General features: G+C 45.4%; 1 protein-coding gene across 6 annotated transcripts in view; it reads left to right on the forward strand.

The window, feature by feature from the left end:
- Positions 1 to 23,999, forward strand: part of LOC119436287 (protein virilizer homolog) — a 259,809-nt gene that overhangs the window by 206,414 nt on the left and 29,396 nt on the right. For all 6 annotated transcript variants that reach the window (XM_037703092.2, XM_049656719.1, XM_049656715.1 and 3 more), the window contains 3 exons: positions 13,623 to 13,741; positions 14,940 to 15,010; positions 15,178 to 15,335. In XM_037703092.2, coding sequence (XP_037559020.2) covers positions 13,623 to 13,741; positions 14,940 to 15,010; positions 15,178 to 15,335 — 348 coding nt within the window. The remainder of the gene's footprint in view (positions 1 to 13,622; positions 13,742 to 14,939; positions 15,011 to 15,177; positions 15,336 to 23,999) is intronic.

Raw genomic sequence — 23,999 nt, forward strand, 5'->3', positions numbered from 1 at the left:
CGCTGTGGAGCCCTACGTCACTGTTCACTGTATAAGGAAAATCTAAGGGTGTATGTAAGTTATGGGAAATATTTAAGGGACATGATATTCACAGATCACAAGGTAGCCTGCTAAAAAAAAAAAAAAAAGCGATCAACTGTACATATGGCTAGTACTTATGGGCATACTCGTCAAAATGTGAGTGTTGACTCTTCAGTGACGGTAGACAGCCTTGAGCGGGAATAGACAGAACAGTGATAAACAGTGCTTTAATTTAAGCAATAAAGCACTATCTTAATGGGAGGAATCTGATTACCTTTGGTAGTGATGTATGTCACACATTGAAGAAGAAATTAGGCATTGAATTAGCTAATATAGTTTTGAGCAACACTGCAACGTATTCAACTTGATGCTTACCCCCGCCCCAGAATAGCATACCTGCCAATTCTCCAAAATTTTTTGTAATGTTTACAGATTGGGCTCGTTTTACAATTTTAGAATGTTGCGTCAAATTTTACTAATTGTTTCGAGAAAAAGTTTCGTTTGCCTGTCTCCAAACGTTCCATTGCAAGTCTGATAGTGAAAGGATGCAAAATGGGGTACTTACATTGACCAAGTTTATACGGACAAGTTCCTGAAGCAGGTGAAATCGGCACTCCTAAAGTTGCTGAAGAAAGTCACTGTGATAAAAGACAGTGTGCTGCTTGCCAGTATTTGCTGTGCCAAATTTGTTGCTGTTTGTGATGCGTGTAAAGGTAAATCATAGTCAATAAATTGTGTATCTATCTCTGAAAAGTCGTGTGCTCAGGACAAGCTTTAAAGAATGTATATGCATGGCTTTTTATGCTTCTAAAAGTCGCATTGTTGTATAAATACACCGGCAAGAATTCTTGAAAAAAAAGGCAACTTGTAGCTGGAAAATATGGTAAATGTGTGGCAGAGATGTGACACGTGTGCAGATAATGAATGGTTCCATATGATAATGTTTGAGTACTGGGGTTGATGACATTGATGTGTCAGCTTGTTAACTGGCCAGCTGAAAAGAAATACCGACTCCCCAACTAGTTGACCATATTGAGGGGGGTTCTCTCACCTTTAGCTGCTAAACAAGCTAAACTGGTGGCTTATCTTGGAAGTTTCATATTTTAAAGCACATAATAATCAGAATATTGCAAATTAAGTTTGCCTTGCATACCTGTTGGATACCTGTTGCCTTTTTGTTTGTGGTACATCATATTATCTCAATAACCTGCTTTATACTTGTTCTGTGGGGCTGATTAAGTTATTTCAAGTACCGTATTTATTCGAATCTAGGCCGATAGTTTTTTTCGAATAATCATATACAAAATCTAGGGTCGGCTTCGATTCGAGAATTTTTAAAAACGCGCAAGTTTTTAACTGAACTGATAAATATGGTGCATAGTTAGCACCATCTAGAAAAGTCAGTATCGCAGCTGCTACTAGCCGCACCAGTAGCCAACTGAAGTACACGATGATGTCGCGATTTTGATCTGTGTCGTTACGTAGTGTCGTATCGGTGTGGTGTAGCATCGGCGCCCGGTGTAGCGTTATGGTAATGGCACCAAACAGGTGATGCCACCGTAGTGCCGCTTTCTAACGAATACCATATTTACTCAAAACTAATGTGCACTTTTAACACGACCCTAAATCTGCGTTACCATATAGCCATCCCTCGCACGCATGTCGAGCCTAGCTACCGTAGCTTCCTTCGTGTGCTGCAGTACACGTGTTTAGGCAATAGTCTACTGTCTGTCTTCACGTTCTCTGCGTCTGCTCTATCAGCATGAAGTACCAAGTTCATCATGATGCCACATTTAAAAGGAAAGTGATCATGTGTGCGGAGACGGACGGAAATTGGGCCGCATCACGGGCGTTCGGATCCGAAACTTGTGTGCGGGACGGGAAGGAGTAGATTTTCGCCAGCAAAGCAACGCGGAACGGTTTCAGTGGACCGAAGCAGGACGTAATCCGTAACAATCCACTTCGGCGATACGATCACCTTGGCCCTATCTTGAAAGCAATCTACGACGGGAAAAGTCCGTCGTGCGCCGTGTTTTCGCCGCTTATAGGTCGGTTTAAGTGAGAGGCATGCTAGCACGAAGGTCAATTCGCTCGCCGCGCCAGCGTTTTGTCACTCCAGCATTTTGACAGTTCGTTTCCGCAGTCAACGAGCGAGATGTGTTAATGTTTGCTTGTGCACGTGTGACACCGTGCTTGTTAATTTATTTAGTAAGCGAATGTTTGCAAGTTTATACGGCCGATAAAACTGCTATCCTTACTTCACTTCGTATATTGGTCTACTAATTTGCTATCGCTTTCGATGCTTTGCCTTTTGGGCGAAACTGCGACTTTTTTTATTCAACGCAACTTTATTGCATTGGGAGGAAATCTGTTTTTCCAAATGACAGAAAGTTGTATTTCTGTTTGAAATCATGAGGTGCACAGTACTGTAAAGTATTTTTTTTTTTTTTTTTTGTCGTCACGGAAAACGGGTGCCCGTTACAATCGAGGGCGCATTAGAATCGAGTAAATACGATAGTTGTGCTAGCCGTAGAGGCATCGTCAAACGTTCAAGCCGGGCGGGACTTCAGCATCGGTAAAAAAAACGTCCGTCGTTGGGGGAAGCCACGGGAAATGCTTTTTGCATGTGCCGCAACGAGGATGGCAGTTACCCAGGAACATATATCGTGCGCTCCTTCAAAAAGTGCAGCATCTCTAATGCATTTGATGGTACTCAATATAGTGCACTGTTTGAAGATGTCAGCAATAAGGAAAGTAGTGAAAAGCTAGCTGCGACGGTGACGTAGAATGAGCTCTGCATGTTCATATTTAATAAATGCTGTTTCATTTTGCGAATGCTGTCCCTCGCTTTTTTGTTCGACCTACATTCGAGATAAGTTTTCTTTTTTTTTTTTTTTTTTTTTTTTTTTTTCTGGCTTCGAACTTTTGGGGGGTCGGCTTAGAATCGGAGTCGGCCTAGATTCAAGTAAATACGGTACACCACTTATGCATTATGTAATACAGTCGAGTCCCACTACAATGAAATTCATGGGACACACGAAAAATTTCGTTGTGGCGGAACTTCATTGACATGAAATTACTAGTGTGTATGTACTGTATTTACTCGATTGTAACGCAAGTTTTTTTTCCAGATTTTTGCTACCTGAAGTCGATCCTCACGTTACAATCAAATACTGAAATTCAAGTGGTCTAAAAAGTGCAATGATGCACCCAATTCTAATCAAGTGAAATGTGCGAGTGAAAGCGCGTGAGGGACGTGCGCTTTGACGGAGAGCGAAGGCACGGTGGAGAGCAAACGCGACGTCTCCACCGCGAGAAAGGCCGTGGAGGTATGGGAGGGAGGGAAGGGGGGCGACGCTGTGCTGCAGCACCAAATGCGTATCTTGCAACCGGACGCAAGGGTAACTGGTGACGCAATCTCCCACGCGAAAGGAGCAAAGCGGGAAGGCAGCGCGGGAGAGAGGGAGGGGGGGGGGGGCGGCTTCTGCTTTGCCAACAAATGCGTTCTTGTACTTTGCGCCAGCTGTGCCGGCTGTCAGTGTTGTCGCGCACACCGTATCTTGAAAGCGTTCTCCACACGGCTCTGACCTTTGTATGCCCTGTGCTTACGCCGCTAAGTTTCTGTTAAAGCGATAGACCGCACGAACCGTCACTCGCTGCGGTGGCCGCGCTTTCCCACGCCTACGTAGGGAAAAGAACAAAAGCAACAAAAGCGCCACCACTTCAAACTCTTCGCGCCCAGTCGCGGCCTCCGCGCTGTCCGGCGCGCGTCTGCGCCTCCGCACCAAAAGAGAAAGGGAGAAAGCGCTTGACTGCATGCTGTTCTCTTCCGCGGCCGTTGGTGGGGCGGCGTTTATTCGTATCAACCGATGCGGGTCGAAAATCGATTCGTAACAACCGTTCTCTAGCACGTTGCAAAGTAATGGGGCTCGGCCGTGACCACAGAAAAATTAGTATCATCCGGAAATTCGTATTAGCCATGATCGTATCATCGAGATTCCACTGTATATAATGTATCGAGCCTCACAGAGTGTTGGGCTGCAAGACCTAAGCGCCATGCAGAGAAGCCTTCTTCAAGCCTTTATTTCACGTATGCAAAGAAAGATCCAGCGACATACTACTGAAAATCTTTATTTCAGTAAAAGGCTCTGAAAAGAAATAATTTGAAAAAATAAAACAAAAATAAACTAAACGTTTGCTTAACAACACTGCTGATGAAAACTTCACTGCGGAGCTTCAAAATTCTAAGGTTATCTGAAAAAATGTGTTTTCTTTCACTAAAATAAAGAGATACTATTTCACTAAAATAAAGAGATACTATTACTTTTATGAATGCGTATATAACTTGGCTTTGACCATTCTGAAAGTTATGTGTCTGTGTGGTTCACTTAAAAGTAAAGAATAGTGCATAGCACCAAGTCTCAAAATAGGGCAGAGCGCCATGTCGCAGCCTTCGTACCAGGTCCTGGTTTCCTCTCAAGGGCTTCTCTTCCAATCACCTGAGGATTGTTTTGAGCACCCGAAGCTGCTTCTTGTTGGCTTTTGACTTTTAGCAGTTGGCAAAGTGTACTTGGGAAAGTGGAGGTTGACAAGCCGTGACATGAGCAGCTAAAGATTAGCGTCCTTTTTGTGAGGTCAAGGCTGGGAGTGCTTGTCAGTCAGAGCCTCTGCAAGACGACATCATTTTGGAAGGCTGGTTGTCAGTACAAAAACCTGCTGTTCTGTCATGTCACGTATCGTACAACATAAACAAAAACAGATGCAGTGAGGCCAAACTAACTACTGTATTTACTCGATTCTAACGCGCCCTCGATTGTAACGTGCACCCGTTTTCCATGACCAAAAAAAAATAATAATAAAAATTCTTTACAGTACTGCGCACCTCATGCTTTCATACTGAAATACAACTTTCTATCATTAGGAAAAACAAAGATTTACTCCCGATGCACTAAAGTTGCGATGAATAAAAAAAAGTCGAAGGCGAAGCATCAATTGCGATAGCAAATTAGTAGACCGATATACGAAGTAAGGATAGCAGTTTTATCGGCCGTATAAACTTACAAACATTCGCTTACTAAATAAATAACAAGCACGGTGTCAGACGTGCACAAGCAAACATGAACACCTCTCGCTCGTTGTCCGCAAAAACTTGCTGTCAAAACGCTGGAGTGACGAAGCGCGGTGAGCGAATTGACCTTCGCACTAGCATGCCTCTCGCTTCAACGCGACCTATGAGGAACATCGCGCGCATTGTTCAATCATACAAACAGAAGAAGATAGCATACGGTTGGCGACGTGCAAAACCCGTGAAAAAAAAAAAGTTTGAAGGCCATCGTTATCCCTGCATTGTTAATTACAACTAGAAAAGCCGTAATATAGCCCTATCATTCTATTATTTTTCGTCGAAACTACGATCATAAGCAATGGCGGAGTGGGATTCAGGCAGGCGCGATCGCACGCCGTTTAATATTCAACTAGTTCTACAGTTTCTTCGGCATAATATCCGTGTACATTTCATTTTATTGAAAGCGAAAATGGCGATGCTTCTAGTACAAAAATATGTACATGTTCTTAGTACAAGATAGCATACTGTTGCGTCTCAGGGTCGAGGACGAGAAACTGACTCTTGAAGCAGACGATGAGGAGACGAAAGCTTTATACAATATGTACAGATGTAGCAGGTAATAGCAGGTAATAGCATACAAGTAGCAGTAAGAGTGCACCAGACCGACGGGGCGGCTGGTGGCGACTCTTTCCTCACACAGGGCCGGTTCTAAATCCCTTTTTGGCTCCTCATCGGCAGGAACGAGGCGGGGCTGGTGCTGACGTCACCCGCTTCGCATTCGTCTTTCGTCGCAGAGAAAGCCTGTTCAGCTTGAAGTCACCAGTGTCTAATTCTTGATTCGTCCCGGAGAAGGCCCGGCGCTGCATATCGTTCCCCGCGTCGCATTCTTGTTTCGTCACGGTGATTAGTGGTGGTGCTCAAAAGGGGGGGGGGAGCGCTCGTCACCTCGATGATAGGCACCGGGTCTGGCACAATAGCACCCCCGCCGCTAGACAATCGGAGGATTGGATGCGCCAGTTTGGCGACGTCGTCGATGGTTTGGGAGGTACAGGCTTTGCCGCGTTTCCCGCCGGTGGTCTTTCCTGCTGCTCGGTCCTGAGAACGTCCACTGGAACGACTGAGACCCAACAACACCAATCCACTCTGGCCAAAGCACTCTGCCCCTCCGAATGCTCTTCAAACTGCCAGACCAAAATCACTGAACGAAGCATTTTCGGAGATCTGGCTAGGCTAAACAAAACTAAACAACAACAAAAGAAATTTCCCAAACAACACGAGATACGTATCCTAGAGAACATTCAAGATACGGACCTTTTTTTTAATTGTCAATGCGTGAGAGTGTTAAATCAAATCATCTCAACTGTAATGCGAGCTGGCAAAGATCAAGGTTGCCAAAGACGACTTAATTTTGCCATAGACGCAAACGCTTCTGATCGGTGCGATTGGGTGCCACTTCGCAAAAGTACGGAACGACATCTGACAACTGTAACTGTGCATCCAAATAGCCCTCCGCTTAGTGCTGTCTAAATGCACTCGGCGAAACGCATACCACATTTTTGAAGCACAGAAGCGGTCCTAACAAACTAAGAAACAAATACTAAAACTCACGCGAATGACATAAAAAACAAAGGTGAATCAAAATTGTACACTGACACTTACAACTAACGCGTGCAATACAAAATCAAGTCACAATCGAAATTAAGCATTTAGGCTCTTCCTAGCCTAGATATATGTAAAAACAAAGAAATGAAAACACTGATGCTTTCTCTACTCAAGCGTTCAGCAATCAGGTCACAGTAAAAAAATTATCTACAAACTAAAAAATTGTCAGTGTCTCGTGAACAGAAAGGACCAGAGCATAAAAAACAATGTGCTCTTATTGACATCTCAACCCTTTCATACTGTTACGTGTAACTGATGCCCAAGGCTATTTACACTTTATTTACAGGAAGATAACGGAGGCCAAAATGGCAACGCTATATCAAGCGGGGTACCTGTCGTCTTCCTTCTCCTCGGTGTAGCCACACTGTGGCAGCTGCTGTTTTGTATCATCACCCCCGGCAGTGGAAGCACCGTCCCGGTGCTTAAGCTACACACCCGTGGTGAAAGGTGTGTAGTATGGCTTAAGTCTCGCCACATGAATGATGCCACTTGCAGCTGACGATGACGCTGAGAGGTCAGCGGGGACAATTTCATACGTGACATTGGTCACTTGTCGCACCACACGGTATGGGCTAGTGTAGCGCGACAGCAGCTTTTCGGAAAGACCCACACGGCAAATGGGTGACCAGAGAAGCACCAGAGAACCTGGAGAAAAGTGCACGTCGCGATGGTGGCAATCATAGAGGTGTCTCTGATGCTCCTTTGAGGCCTCGAGACGAGTGCGGGCGAGCTGACGCGTGTGGTCGGCGTGTGCGATTGCGTCGCGGGCATATTCAGTGACTGAACGTGTGGGCGAGGGCAGCAAAGTGTCCAATGGCAATGCAGGTTCTCGGCCATATACGAGATAGAATGGTGAATACTCGGTGGTGTTGTGACGCGATGAATTATACGCGAACGTCACGTATGGTAAATGTGGTAGTTGTGGTGGCCTGCCGCAATGTACTGCGACAGCATGTCGGTGATGGTCCAGTTGAGGCGCTCCGTGAGGCCGTTGGTCTGTGGGTGGTTGGACGTGCTGAACTTGTGCTTTGTCGACCAGGAACGGAGGATGTCCTTGACGACTGCCGAGAGAGAGCTATGGCCACGGTCAGTGAGTAATTGTCGCGGAGCACCATGCACTAAAATTATGTCGTAGAGAAGAAAGTCAGCGACATCAGTAGCACAACTTGTCGGGAGGGCTCTGGTGATTGCGTACCGTGTAGCGTAATCAGCAGCGATGGCGACCCATTCATTTCCGGAGCCCAAGAGAGGAAATGGTCCACGAAGGTCTTGACTAACAGGGAAAAAGGGTTCGAGAGGGATGTCGATTGGCTGGAGACTGGAAGTGTCGAGGGCTTCTTCCGGCGCTGACAGGGCTCACAAGAGGCAACGTAGCGCCGCACGGAGCTGGCCAGACCCGGCCAAAAGAAGCGACAGCGCACACGGTCGTATGTGCGCGAGACGCCCAAGTGCCCAGCCAAGGGAGCGTCGTGAAGTTGGCGGGGGACAGTCAAATGCAGGTGTGATGGAATGACGAGCAGAATGTCAGGGCCGTGGGGATCGAAGTTGCAGCAGTATAATGTCCCCTCCTTGAGGAGAAACATCCAGAGAGAGGCGTCACCAGGCGTTGACTCCAGACGGTCGATGAGGACTCGTAATGAAGGATCGCAGCGTTCCTCGTTGCCAATGTGAAGCAACTGGGACACAGAAAACGGAAGCGATGGCGTCCGCATCAGCCGGTTCGTCAACGGGGTAGCGGGACCGACAATCTGCATCCTTGTGCAAGCGTCCCATCTTATATGCCATACCACAGAATATGTGTAATCTTGCAGGCGTAAATCCCAGCGAGTGAGTCGTCCCGTGGGGTCTTTGAGTGAGGATAGCTAGCAGAGAGCGTGGTTATCAGTGATGACACAGAATGGGCGTCCGTACAAGTATGGACGAAACTTCGCAACAGCCCACACAAGAGCGAGGCACTCGCACTCTGTGATCAAATAATTGCACTCGGCGGGTGATAGAAGCCAGCTGGCATAGGCTATAACGCGATCATGTACACGCTGGCGTTGTACTAACACTGCTCCTATGCCGTGCCCACTGGCGTCAGTTCGAACTTACGTTGAGGCAGACTGGTCAAAGTGGGCCAGGATTGGAGGCGTGGTAAGGAGAGTAGTGAGCTGCGAAAAAGATGCAGCATCGTCAGGACTCCAAGAAAACGGGATGTCTTTCTTCGAGAGGTCGGTAAGGCGACATGCAATGGTAGCAAAATCTTTTACAAAGCGTCGGAAATAAGAGCATAGCCCTACGAAACTACGGGCGTCCTTAGTAGTTTTCGGGACAGGAAAGTTCGTAATGGCGCGAATTTTGGCCGGATCAGGTCGCACGCCTTTGACATCCACGAGGCGTCCAAGAACAGATATTTGGCGGCGAGCGAAGTGACATTTTGACGAGTTCAACTGGAGACCGGTACGGCGGAACACATCAAGAATCGCTGAAAGACGGTCTAGATGCGTGTCGAATGTTGACGAATAAACGATGACGTCGTCCAGATAGCACAAACAGGTGGACCACTTGAACCCCTGAAGCAAAGAGTCCATCATTCGTTCAAAGGTGGCGAGCACGTTACAAAGACTGAAAGGCATCACCTTGAACTGATAAAGACCGTCAGGGGTAACAAATGCAGTCTTCTCTCGGTCCATGTCGTCGATGGATATCTGCCAGTAGCTGGACTGTAAGTCGATAGAAGAAAAATAGGTGGCACCGTACAGGCATTCTAGAGCGTCATCAATGCGTGGCAAAGGGTAAACGTCCTTTTTTGTGATTTTGTTCAGGGGTCGATAATCTACACAAAAGCGCCACGTTCCATCCTTCTTTTTGACAAGTACGACAGGAGAAGCCCAGGGACTACAGGAAGGTTCGATAATGTCCTTTGCAAGCATCTTTTTAACTTCCTGTTGGATAACAGCTCGTTCCGACGCCGAGACACGATATGGACGTCGGTGTGTAGGGTTTGCATTGCCAGTAATTATGCGATGGGTCACGACGGTCATTTGACCTAAGGGTCGATTGTCAAAGTCAAAGATGTCGCGATAGCCTTCAAGAACGCGGCAGAGGGCTTCAGCTTGAGCAGGTGTAAGGTCAGAGGAAACCATCTTCTCAATGTCGACGTCACTGCCGTAAGATGACGTCACGGTATGGGCTGAGCTGTAGCTATCTTCAACTGTGAATGGCTCGACCTCATCATCCTGCAGAGCGCTAATTATAGCCAATGAGATCCCCTGAGGCAGGACTTGTGCTGTTAGCGCGAAATTGACCAGGGAAAGGCAGGTGCGGTTGCCAGTACAGTATAGACCACTTATAACGTAACCGCTTATAGTGCAGGACCGGATATAGTGCGGTCTTTTCAGACTCCCGTTAATTTTCCCATAGCACTCCATGTATACACGTATCGCTTATAGTGCAGTTGCGGGAAACGAAATACCGGTTACTGTGCGGCTGCCTGGGAGTACGGAAGTCAGCGGAGACGGCGAATGCTTCCCTCAAACGGGCGCCCCAAGGTGTGCTCGAGGAAGAAAGAGACGAAGTGGAGTAGAAAGGCACGTGGTGCGAACGAACAGCCAGTTAGGCTGAAACCATAATCTTGAGTGCGAGTCGAGTCGTGAGATATCACGGCGCGCATAGCGAGCGAGGGCCACGAAACGGCCAACGCTCGCTTCACGATAACGGCAATAAAGGAAACTTCAGCAAGCGAGCGGGCGGCGCCGGCACGGCATGGTGAAGGGCGCACGGGGAGACCGTGGAATGTGAGGGAGGAGGGCGGCAGGGAAGCGGATTTTGCCTTGGCAACTCCGCCGCTTCGGTGGCTCCCCTCGCCCTCCCTGGTAGCTCCCTCACTTTCGACTGTCACCGTGTGCGCCCGCCGCCGTGCAAGCGCCGCCACTACAGCCGGCCCGGCGCCAGCTCCTCTCGTTTTCTGCCGTTATCGGGAAGCGGGCGTTTGCCGGCCTGGGTAGTTTCGGGACAGCGCCGCTGCTTCCCTCTGCGCCGTAGCCGCAGCGTGCAAGGTCAACACGTGACTAGAAAGTAGAGGAAACATAAAGGAGAAAGGAGGGTTCACTGCCATTTTCTGCTCATGGCTACGGTAGCGTGGCTGAGACGTCGGCACGTATACGCATGTTCCGGCACAACGCAGAATCGGCGACCTTGCCATTTGAGAGAGGGTGAAATGTCCGCCGCGTTGTTTTTTTTCTTTGGTTTGTTCGCGCGCAACATTAAGGAGTCTCCCCTAAGCTTTTACTCTATGGCAGTGCCGGAGCAATGCCGGTTTGAGGCGCCGCCGCGTGATTTGGTACGAATTAACGAGATTTGACTGTAAATTGAATGCAAACGTTCTAGCTGCATTCCTCGACTGTCGCATACGCGTGGTGGCTCGGTGCACATGTTTTGCATATATGTGGGCCTTGAAAATTGTTGCTTTGGTTATATAGTGCAGTACCGCTTATAGTGCGGATATTCGCGACTCCGGCGACTTACGTTATAAGCGGTCTACACTGTAATTGTCAGCGCAGTGTGCGGCACAGTAACACCATGTGTAAGTATAACGGCCGGAATTGGTGCGACCACGTAAGTGCCGTCAGGTACAGCTGGTGAGGAAAACAAGCCAACGTGCGTCACAGAGTGAGGCTGTAGGCGACTAAAATCCATGCAGCTGTAATGGCTTGGAGGCCTAGCAACCTGGCCTATCGCAATCAACGTTAGTTTGTGTGTGGGTGTTGGCTTTTAAGGGGAAATGCTCCTCAGAAACATTTCTTTTTAAATAATGATGCTGGGTGAATGAAAAGTTTACCAATTATAGAGCTTGATCTCCTTATTCGAAATATACCTTTAGTTTTAGGATATCTCGATGCTTTCGTGTCCTAAGTGCCATGCATAAGTGAGAAGCAGTGTATGTTTGTGCAGCTGCTGGACTTAACAGTTAGCATGATAGAGCAGTGCAAAATTATTTTTCTTATCCCTAACACTCCACTGAGTGCTAATAAGCAAGATAGTGTGATTCCCTTTACAGGAAACATTTTAAGAGAATTTCGTATCTGGTGCTTCATATTCAATGGCTGGTGCCCGAGTACATTAAAATTTTCATCCTTAAAAAAACAAAGTGATTGCATTAAATCCTAGATAAGTGCATTCTACATATCCTAGAAATTACGCCCATCAAATGTGGTCTTGATTGGACCACAATAAGTACATAAAATGTTGTGCACAAACGCATTGTTTTGCCCAAAATATGAAGTTGAGAAAAATGCGATTAAAAGTTTTAAAAGTTGTTTACTTCTGTTAATTATTATTATTACTTGTCAGGGAGATTGTGATGCGGCAAAGCTAACCTTGGAGAGAAAAAGCTTAGGCCTACCACCTTGCACGAGCCCAACGGCGTGTGAAACCGCGGTTTGACCCATCGCGCGCTTGAAAATGTGTCATATCTGTGCCTCTTCTTGCCACCTCGAGGGCTTTAATCGAGTTTATTATACTTTTCCCGATCATTTCTGGCTCTGATTTCTTCATATGTGAAATAGGAGAGATCAATCTTGCTGAAACAACTAAAAACACAAGACCTATTTCTTTAATGAAAATCGCCGTTTTTTGACCCGCCTCTCCCCTTAAGCTGCACATGCTTGCCTGGCTTTTCCTGGGAGACGGGGTTTTTCAATAAAGCGCAGTTGTTAGTCCAGTCATTGTGTGTGCCCTGTCTCTTCTCTGTACTTCGTCTTTTGACTGGTTTTTACTATTCAGCATGTACCAACTGACCCAGCTATAGCTACTCTACTGCTCTTACAGTGAGCCGATAGTCTCGAAACCATACCGCAACACGATCGGCGGTGCACGCTTGCACCAGCAGCCATGCTGCTGGTGCATGCATGGCTCACATGCAGTTTTCTACGCAAGACACTTCTAGGGCGTTTTTCACAGAAAAATTTGTCCTCGATTATCGGAGCGCTTCTTCACTGTTTTCAATATTCACGCTGAGAGAAAAGACAAAGAGGCCAAACTCGCTAAGGTTTGAGTTTCGTAAAACATAAAAACAATGTGTTCCTTGCGGCCCCGCATTCGTTTGGGAGACTGAAAGTTGCAGCACTTTCTCACTTACAGCACTGAGGGCTGGTTTCCCATAAGCGGCGAAAACACAGCGCCCGGCGCACTCTCCCCGTCGCAGATTGCATTCAAGATAGGGCCAAGGCGATAGTATCGCCAAAGTAGATCGTCATAAAATACGTTCCGCTTCGGTCCACTGAAACCCTTCCGCGTTGCTTTGCTGGCGAAAATCCTCTTCTTCCGTTTGAGCCAGCCCCGCACGTAAATTTTGGATGCTCCGAATGCCCGTGCCTAATGCCTAAGCACACGTACTGCAGCACATGGAGGAAGCTACGGCAGCTGTGTTAGAGTGTAGCTAGGCTCGAAGCGCGTGCGAGGCGGCCATTTTGGAATGCTGACGGCTATATGGTAACGCAGATTTAGGGTCGTACTCGATTGTAATGCGCACGCAATTTTTGGACAAAGTGCACGTAGATTCGAGTAAATACGGTAATGCAGTTTTCGGTCGGACGGGCCCAGCTCGTCCTCGGTATGAGCGGTACAAATTTCAACAGCCTGGCTTGCTCTTGTAGGGCGAGGGCTAAGGTAATAAAATGAAATGAAAAAGATGTCTTCAAACTTTGTAATAACTGTTGATTAAGAAGTTCTTATTAATAATCTGCACATTTTGTTGTGTCTACAGCCTGGTAAAATAATAAAGTTGTAGATACAGTTTGTGTACCGTGGTTGCTGTGCTACTTGCTATGCTTTAATTTAATTCATTATACCTTGCTTGAACTGATCGCATAATGACTTTGCTGCTTGGCAGGTCGAGGTTGACCTGGTCACTATGATGGAGCACACACTGCCTGAGTTCAACCTGAACAACGAGTTGGATAAGCTGGTCCTTCCTGGGGATGAAAGGGTGGATATCACCAAGTCACCCCTGTGAGTAATATTTGAAGCTGTCTAACCTCTGTCAGTAATGGTAGAAAGGTGGTAGAAAGCTCTGGGACTCTTGTGGAGGGGGGGGGGGGGGGGAGGAACACGAATAATATATCTTGAAGGCATGTTTCTTGGTTTTATGTGTTGGTGTTGTTAACTCATACATAGGAAAACATTGACAGATTGTGAGTTCTAAGTGCCTCCCGCTGCCTTAGTTGCTGCAGTTGAAAGCTTTAGTGTTTCCATTTCTCATAGCCAGTAGGGCTTTAAATGTTGCTTTCTTTGGCATTTGCACCATAACCCCTTGTTGCAAACTATTTTGTGATTATTTTAAGACAAGTCAGTGCACATCTAGAATAAATTACAGTGGAACCTCATTAAAAAAGTAGCGTCTGACACAAAAATACCTTCGTTATGTCAATATTCATTATAAGCGTACATGCTGATATCCGTTTTAAGACAATTGCAAAAGGGTTTATGCGAAAGGAACACAAGTGATGGGTCAGAGCCTCTGATGGGTCAGCAAATGGTCTATTTTTGCCTTTGATGATCTCGCTGCAACTTGCTGTGCTAATATGTGGCACAAGAACAGTGTTGACTTACAAACTAATATGTGCTACACATTGTCATTAATTTCCAACTGCAGGCCAGCCAAGCCGAGCCGTAAGCCAAAACGCACATGTGCGTCCTGAATATGCCGTTTCAAATTTCATTTGCTGACTATTTGACATTTTTGCTACCGGGATAAATATTTTGAGTTGACAAGCAAACAAATATTTACTGTGCTGTAACTTAATGTTAGATTTACTTTGTCATAAACAATTTATTATACCCATGTTATATTAAAATTCAACTGTATGAGTGCAACCACGCAATAGCAAGAAAATGGATCAAGTTGTGTGGGTACAGCTGGGACATCCTGTGTCAAGTTTTTTTTTTTTTTTTTTTTCTGGTAGTCTGGTTGTTCTAATATAGTTTGAATACTACTATACATATTTACTTTTGCTATGACAGCATAGAAAAATGCATGTCTGTGAACTGCTAAGTGAACTAAGTGAACTACTAAAGCATGGGACATGGCGGTAACTAATCTCAGAAGGGGGGTTGAGGCATTTAGTTTTTCTTTTTTTGTTTTTATGTGTTATTGCATGTAGTGTGTTATTGCAATATTTTCTACTTTATTTTTTGTTGTGACATATAGGAGAAGCAAGCGCAAGTCACATACGCTGATGGGACCAGATGGCACAGAACCCAGTACCAAGAAACCATTCAGTGGGTGCAATTTTTGTTTGCTACAAAGTGGTTGTTGCCTTGTGTGTGCCATTTCATGCCTATTTTCATGGCTTTTTCATGTTTCTTGCTGTCACATCATTATCAATAAGATTGTGTTTTATCTAGCCTGTTCCTTCTTTTTTCACATCATGTTTCCATGACTGCAGTTGCACCAATGCGGGGCCGAGGGTTGCCACGGGTTAGCCTAGGCCACCAATCACGAGCAAATGACCCATTTCGTTCACGGCCACCTAACACAAGCCGGCCCCCATCCACGCATGTGGATGACTTTGTCCACCAATTGCATCAACGCCCACCAGGAAAGGCAAGTGCTGGTCAATCACATGAATTGTGGTCTTTGTGTTACTCATGTTGATCAATTGAAGAGACCAGCAGCCTTCAGCATGAAGCAAAGCTGGACTTGAGGGAAATTGGAAAAGAATACATTATCAGGTCTATACTCTGTTTCAGTACTAGTTCCTCTCAACAATGGAAGCTGCCCAATCAGGAGGGCAAACACATCTTTAAGGTGTTCTTTCGTGCCTTGTCGTCTGCTCGTGGTAACCGCTACAACGCAGGCGATGGCAGCATCTACGAACACTGTGCAACTGGGCAGTGAGATCAGCTGTTGTGACAGCAGCAGTAGAAAATTTGCTCCGACACCGATAAGGTGTGCGCCTTCGAGGTACAGAGAAAGAGGGTTGCGGAGACTTGAGGAATTGGAGGATTCAGAAAGAGCACATGGCCAGCTTATAAAATTGCACTAGGGTGCATTGGTACAATGCTTCTCCGTACAGGGTGATGACACGTTCTATTGCACCGCGATATTGTGTCAGAACACATAAAGGCGTGCTATGACGGACAGTGGGAATTTAGGCTCTTTTGCTGACAGTGTAAAAATTTTTAATTTTTGCAGTTTGTATGCTTACGTGCTTCGCAATATTTACATCTCACCTTAAAAACGGAGGTGGAATTATATTAAGTTTCGAGCCCAGTAGGTAACTAGTCATTTTTGCTCTGATTTTGCTTACACTCATAAATTTGTTTCGAAAACAATGCTGACACATATGGTGCATACTTAAGGTTTAGAGGTCGTCCTTCAAAAAAAGCTGATGCAACTTTTGACTGTAAAAATATACCTGCATAATGGCATCAAAGGCTATACGGCAAGAGGAGGTAAATAAATATGGCAGTGTTACCAATAACTGAAGGTACTGTAATTATCGAGATACAAATTGTGCATGGAAAAAGTAACATTCATAAAGATCACATAGCCAAAAACAGTCTTACATTAGCAGACGAATGTTAAAAAGCAAGCTCGAGGTCGCAGTTTCGATCACGGCCACCGCTGCTGAATTTTAATGAGGGTAAAATGCAAAAACGCTGGTGTACTTAGATTTAAGTGCTTGTTAAAGAACTCCAGGTTGTCAAAATTATTCAGAACTCCTCCAACTATGCCTAATAAGTGGATCGTAGTTTTGGCACATAACACCACAGAATTCAATAATTTTAATAAATGAAAAGCAAAAGCAAGGCACAATGTACGACCTTTAATCCTATAATGCCCAAACACAGTTCCACAGCAACGAAGATTGGAAGAAATTGTCGACATTTTTGTCTGGCCATGGAGAGTACTTTACAATCGAACCCACTTTTTATAACGATACCGGTTTTAACAATATTTCGGTTATAACAATGAGAATTGCTGCTGCACCGTCAACTTTTGTGTTTTCTATGGTGAAATAACCCGCTTACTACAATGGTCCCATGCCGCATTTTCGGTTATAACGATGAAGTCTGGCCACTGGGTGTCCATGTCGAAAGGGAATGGAATGCGAACTCCTTGAAAAGAACAAAGAAATTCGAGCAGTTGCACACCGCCGCGCGCCTCTCTCCCGTCGCCCTTGCACCCCTCCGAACATGAATGGGCTGCACCCGTAGCTCTACTCCGCGCCACCCTCCGAAACGCGAATGGATCACGCCAACTGCGCTGATAGCACTGGGCTGGCGGAGCGCCAAGCCAAAACGGCATTAGCGTCCACCAAAACGAAGCAACGGAGTTCGCATCGCCATAGTCATCAGTTAAAATCGTACTGGAATGACAGCAACGCCGGAACGCTTCATGCCTATTTGTGCCTTTAAAGCCTTTATTCTTGCGTTTACCGCTGCGCATAGCACCGCGTTGGCCGCGTGCCTTCATGACTGCATAGTCGCCATACATGATCGCGTCGATAGCAGCCGCGGTTTCGTCCACAATGGTTGCACCAAACAGTAGTTTCGTTTTGACTTGGTAAGCGCGTCGGCGGCGTGCCTTCTGAGGAGTAGCCATCCATGATCGCGTCGATAGCCACCGCAGTTTCGTTTTTACTCGGTGCGTGCGTCGGCCGCGCGCCTTCAGAACTGCAAGGTCACCATCAATGATCGCGTCGACAGCGGCTGCGGTTGCAACAAACAGTAGTTCCATTTTACTCAGTTCGAAGCTGTCGATGAGGAGCACCGTCTACATCGCGATGGGCGGCGACCTGGCGACACAGGCAAAAAAATTATGGGGATGTGCACGCGGTAGTGAAAAAGTAGTCTCAGATGAAGACGCGTGCCGCGGCTGGCTGTGAAAGAAGTCGTGAGGTGACGAGAATTTCAGCTTCCGCACTGCTTTTGTGCAAAATAGAAACATGATTATGCTGATTCTTTCAGTAAATAAAAGCGTGTTGACGTAGAAAGCGTTTGTTTATTGTTTTCTTGATACCCTCGATAATTCAACATTAGATTAATTCGGACATTTTTTTCGGTCCCGTGAAATCCGAATTAACGAGGCTTTACTATAGCAGTGCCATTCTTGATCGCCGACAGCCGCGACTTGTTACACGCGATCGGAGCTCAGGAAGCTGAGTTAAACAGTTAAACGAGTCAACACAATCAGCAGCTGGATGAAGGAAGGTGGTGGGGAGGGGCACTGGCCTCCCCGCCATTATAGTTTTCTCACAACAGCTGTGCCATACCCCTATAGATTTTTTTTTTCATGCAACCTGGTGATAACAATTATCGGTTATAACAATGGAATTTTCGTGGCATTTGAATATTGTTATAAGTGGGTTCGAGTGTAGCATAAAAAAAACTATAAATGTTTTTCAGTTACAAGTTAATTAGTGTACTAATTAATTAATTAACAAATGAATTGTTGTACTATTCACAGCTGAAACTTCATTCCAGCATATTAAAAATGCAACTATGGGCTTTGGATTAGGTTTCCCGCACTTCAGTCAGCATTTTGAGGCATCAAACTCAGCATAGCATTTGTGATACGTTGGGCATTACAGGGTTAAACACTGATAAATGAATACCATGGTTACAGACATCTAGACTAAGGCATAAGCCCATCATGCATTCGGTTTGTGAATATTTCTTGTCTGAAGTACTATAGTATAGAATTTCCTACCTGTATAACGCCTAACTGTTTTGCTGAAAAACAATTTGCCTTAGTTCTGTTATGCAATGACCCATTGATGAGTACAGCAATGTGAGAAAGAGTAGCATTGTGACACATCTCACCAAAGGAAGGGAAAGTTTATTGCCAAAATATATTGCTGTCAATTCAGTAAAACCACAGGAAGACAGCCTGGAAATAACTGAGATGTGGTTCAAGGTAGCTCACCAACACATTAACCTGCCCGAAGCCACTGAATGCCATGCACATAACCTCGAGAGTATTGACCAAACAAAGCTCAAGTTGTATGCATATTCTTATAAATATGAAAACATATCAGTCCAAGCAGTTTTACTTCTGTATTTCATCCTCCTCATTACATCATGTTGGTACAATCGGTGCAAGTATAAATGCTGAGCCACAACTAGAAAAAGCTCCCGAAGAAAATTTGGTTTTGATTAGGCTTCTCATCGCCTCATCGCGTGGCTTAGATGGAAACTGTCGATAGTTCTTCAGAAAATTTTCTGAAGACCGTTTACACAAAGACACAGATTTAAGCATCATGGCTTAGATGAACGAGGCTCTTGCCAATTCTTTCCTGCATTCTGAGTCGCAGAAAAACCTAAGACATAGGTGCATGAAGGAGTATTTTTAGCAATAAAACTGTTACGCACCTTTCATCTCATGTCACGAGCCTGAAAAGTCACTTTAGCGAACACGTGCATAGCACTGTGGAAATTACCAACACCAGACTACGCGACCGAGCCACATTGAATAATGCACGCACATGTACGGCCGCTGCAACAGCTCCAACACAATATGGCGGAGGTGCAGCGCACACCTGGTCAAAAGGTATCACCACCCTGAACAACAGGAGGTGGCACTGACATCAAGGCACCCTACATCGCACGGGATAGTAGCTCCATTTCTCTATCCCTCTTGTAACATCCATTTGTACAAGGTGTGCTCATTGACATTCATACGTGCAGCCAATCTCTTTATTACAGAGTTTGTGCTTGCACCATTATTGCACTCACTCCACACTGTTCCAAGCTTGGCAACGCCAGCTGCTTCATTCCTTTTGCTTAAAGGAGCAGCTTGGAACGATACTGCACAGGCGAGTCTGCAAACGCCATTTTTGCAAAAGACAAAGCACTACCCAGGAGGGAGCCCTCTGCCATGCTGTGGCTGTGCTGACCACACTTATGAATTTAGGCAGTGTCAAATCAATTAATTGTTCGTACATTTTTAATGCGAAATAATGTTTATACAGCAGCGTTGTGTTGATTTCTTTTGTTCCATGCTCATTTTCACTCAAACAAGTTGAGAACTCTATTTTCAGTATCGCAGAGCTTCAATAAATACTTTATTAAAAAACAAAGCCAAATCGCGTAAAGAAACGCAGCTGCAACCTGCAAAGAAGCTCCCAAGTAAGCATTTGCCGATGAGACCAGTTGTCAAGGCCACTTAGTCAAGCAACGGGTTCCAAACTGTAGCACTAAATTTGCTACGCAAGAATCTGTGCTTGCAAGCCTCATAGCTTTGGATCTGCTATGAGGAACTACTGCAACAGCATGTAGTGCTGAACATTGGCATGCATCTAGAGGAGCAAACTCTGAAGTACTATAAAGTGCTGCACAGCTGCTCTTAATTGCATTAGCACCCATCCTCACATGCAAGTTATAAATGAATCTGCATGTTTGAAATGAGCACAGTTCTCAGAACAATGCCAAAGAGCACTGTTCTGTCTTGTCATATCGGCCTGTTCTGTCTCCAAGCCTGCAGAGTGTCCGTGCTGTGCAGCTGTTGTTGCAGTGCTCTTCGTTTTTTCCCAAAGTGTATGGTTGTCTTTGGATGGCCAGAATCAGTCGCTGTTATGGCTCTTTCAAGGGACTGCAACATGGGCGCAAACAACCATGTGGCCAAGCGAAATAAAAAAGACATTAATGTCACTCCGTGAATGGCGAGAAGAATAAGGGGATCTGAGGGGCCCTATTTCTTGTTAAACTACTACATGAAGTCTGCAGACAATGAGCCCAGGGAACGCATAGCAGAAATGAACTGTTCTTTTGAATTGAGATGTAGAAGTAATAAGGGAAATGAAAGTGTCCGAAAAGACAACTTGTGGCACAGGTGAGAGCTGAACCCACTGCAATGGAATGCTGTTAACACCATCTCTTACTGTTATGGTGAAAGGTGCCTGTCCTCGTCACTGTTTTGTTGCAGCAATATCAACATTTTACTAAGTGGTGTCACAGCACATCATACACACTTTGGATTTATTGTGGACTAAATAAAACAAGCTAAACACAAGTGTAGTATTAAGTGAGCCCACCATGAAATTTCCGTGGGAAATTTCTGTGCAAACAAGCCAGTGCTTTAGCAGAAAGAGTCGTGCATACGTGTCAATTCTATTTAGGCTTAACTCAGTATACAGGGCCTTCAAGGTCAAATTATCAGTGATATTAATAAAAAGGCAGTGCTGCTACTCCTGTGCCAAATGCACCAGATCGCGCCATACGAGATTTCCTGCATCATCCTGATAAAAATACACGATTTTGTGCCGAAGTGCGCCAAAATTAGCGACTGCGCAATACGTGTGTTGCCGCAGTGGCCTGCAGATGTGCATAGCGCGCATAGCGAAAGCGGCTTCATAAATCAAACTTCACGTTATCTATACGTCGGCGACCGATAATTTGTGCTCGATGGGGACCACCTAAATGGCCAAATAATTGGGAGTCGGAAATATCCAAATTCGCCATAAAAGAACTGAATTTATTCCGCTATTGGCTAAAGACCTTATTCTCGGTTGACCACTTTCGGGTACGCGTGATTTCGCCTCACTAGTGTCAGCGTCGGCATACTTGGTAGTGTGCCAGGAACGCTATCATCCGTCAACGTGTCCAGTGCTAGTCGCGCGAAATGTTGCGAAAGTGAAAGTATCCCGGAAAGGGGATCGTCCAAAAATAAAGAAGAAATTTGCGTGCACATACGCTTGCCTACGATCTGGTCAGTCCGTATCTCTACCATTTTTATGCTGTCGCCACAAATAGACGAAAGTACAATTAATGCATGCACCGAATCTTCAACCTTTGGCAACAGGACCGCGATTTTGTAGCGATGCCTTTTCCGCTGCCACTCCTTGCGCTTCGCCAGTGGTGTAGGAGCGGCACTCCGCCTGCCTTATATGGTATCAGCCGGCAGGAAATTGTGGATGATAAGGGCGGCATATAGAATCAAGTGGAATGCATTGCTACAAAATCGCCGCGCAGGAGTCGACTGCGCTATTCTAGCCGAAGGACTGCGGGCTTTTTTTTTTTTTTTTTGAAACAGTCACTGTCCTCGTCGGCGGAGACATCGAGGGTGTAGTCGGCGCCACTTAATCAACTTAAGTCGCCGCGATCGTGTCGCTAGTGTCGCTAGTTGCTGGAGTTCGCTTGCCCGATGGTTTGGGCGCGGTCGGTGCTGGATTAACTAGGCTTTGCTAGTTTAGTTTCCAGGAGGTGTCGGAAACATGGCCGACCACCATGCTACGGCGATGCCAGCGACGTATCAACGCCAAAATATTGCTATTTCCGCTCAACTCGGCGGTCAAATTAGCGCACAGTCGTGCAGGTGGAGTCCGAATTTAGATAGAATGGCGTACCTTAAAGTGTCCGAAATTTCGGTCGTACTTATACTTTAAATTTATGGGCCAGTGATGGTGTCTCAAAGTAGTCCAAATAATCGAGCTTGTTTGAATTGCTGGTGTCGAAATAATCGGTCAACGACAGTTGTGAATCGGACAGTTGCTGAACAGAGGCTTCAGCTTTACGAGGAAAAACAGACCATTGAAAAATACCTGCAGTGTCGTCTGAAGCAATGACTGAGCGTTACGAGGGGCTCATCAAGGCTGGCTTGGCTCAGAAGCATTGATGACATTGAGTCTGGCCAGGTGTTTCTGACTGATGCTAGCACCTTGATGAAAACATAACAAAGTGTCAGCTGTCAATGACAAAATCATACAATGTAAAAGGCAACACCTGAGCAGCTTCACTCAACTTGAAGTAAACTAATTACAGCACACTGTGTGAACAGATTTGTTGTCTTCATTTAAATTAAAGGGAAACTCATATATTTAGAGGCAGAGCAACATTGTTTTACAGCAAGCAAATACTTTCTGGAATAACGCTTGTCAATTTTAAGTGTTTGAAATAACTTAGGACGTGTCCAGCAGCTGGTATTTATTAGCTCCAAAGTGCTCCGAAATCTGTATCTGGATGCTCCAAACTGCCCCAAAATTAAGATTTTGTTGCTCCAAAAATTGCTCCAAATCTCAGTTCGTCAGTGGCACCACTGAAAAGGCTATGCTGGCTACACAAGTGCTGCTTGTACAGGTGGTTTATGCTCTTTGACAGACACAGTTTGCACAAACAGTTAAATTCAAGAACTACATAAATAAACAAAATTGTTGCTTAACTTTTCAATTTTTCTGATTATGGTGCATTTTTATATTAGAAACTTGAACACGAATGTATTCGAAGACAACTCTATTTTGTTTTTTACTTTCATACTGCTTCTGTGCTGAGATATTGATCATTAAATTTGACACTGAGTGTGCTAATTTCACATTCACAGGAAGGAGCCTCAATTCAAAGATGAACCCCGCACGTGACATAGCTTGTTCCTCATAGTATGCCAGTCCAGAAGCCAGGCAGCTGCGCTCCTGCTTTTGGCTGGCAGGAACAAGACTGGTTTCCCCCTTTGCCTTTCAAGCAGCTGTGTGACATAAGGAGGCGGACTTTGTCTTTGTGTCAAGACTTCCGCCTGTGAATGCGAAATTACTGCACTCAGTATCAATTTTGATTATGAATACAGTCAACTACCGATTATTCAGACTTTGATAATTTGGACTTGCTTGATTATTCGGACAGCCCAGTGGCACTGCCACTTAATGTATAAGGACCTAATGCATGTAGACCTAATGTATAAGGACGATCTAGATTTCTGACACCTTACAGCACATTGTTCAATAATTCAGACTCCGGCTGCGCGACTGTGTGCTAATTCTGGCCATCGAGTCAAGCAAAAATAGTGGTATTTGCGCTTTGAGACGTCCCCGGCATGGTTGTCGGCCATGTTGCCAGTGCTCCATAAAACCGAAACTAGCAAAGCTTAGTCGATCTAGTAGTCGCCAATGATGATGATGTTTTGTTGCGAGTAGTCGCCGATTAGGATTCGGTGCATGCATTGACTGTACTTTCGTCTCTCTGTAGGGACAGCATGACAATGTTCAAGATACAGGCTGCGATTTTGTAGCAGCGCCTTCCGCTCGATTCTTCGCCACTCTTATCATTGACGGCTCTTAGCCGGTTAATCCCATTGATAACGCATGTAGAGCATTGCTCTGATGACTTATGGAGCGCAAAAAGCGTGAAAAGGTATAACAAAAAAAAAAAACCATTGCTAGAAAATCACAGCCACAGAATAGGCCAAGGGCAAGCGTATGCACTAAGGTCAGAAGAATACCGTTTCAACACAAACTATTGTAACAATATGAATAAATTTTTGTCATTACTTGAAAAT

The sequence above is a fragment of the Dermacentor silvarum genome, chromosome 1, assembly GCF_013339745.2.
Source record: "Dermacentor silvarum isolate Dsil-2018 chromosome 1, BIME_Dsil_1.4, whole genome shotgun sequence".
In the NCBI taxonomy this organism is placed as follows: Eukaryota; Metazoa; Arthropoda; class Arachnida; order Ixodida; family Ixodidae; genus Dermacentor; species Dermacentor silvarum.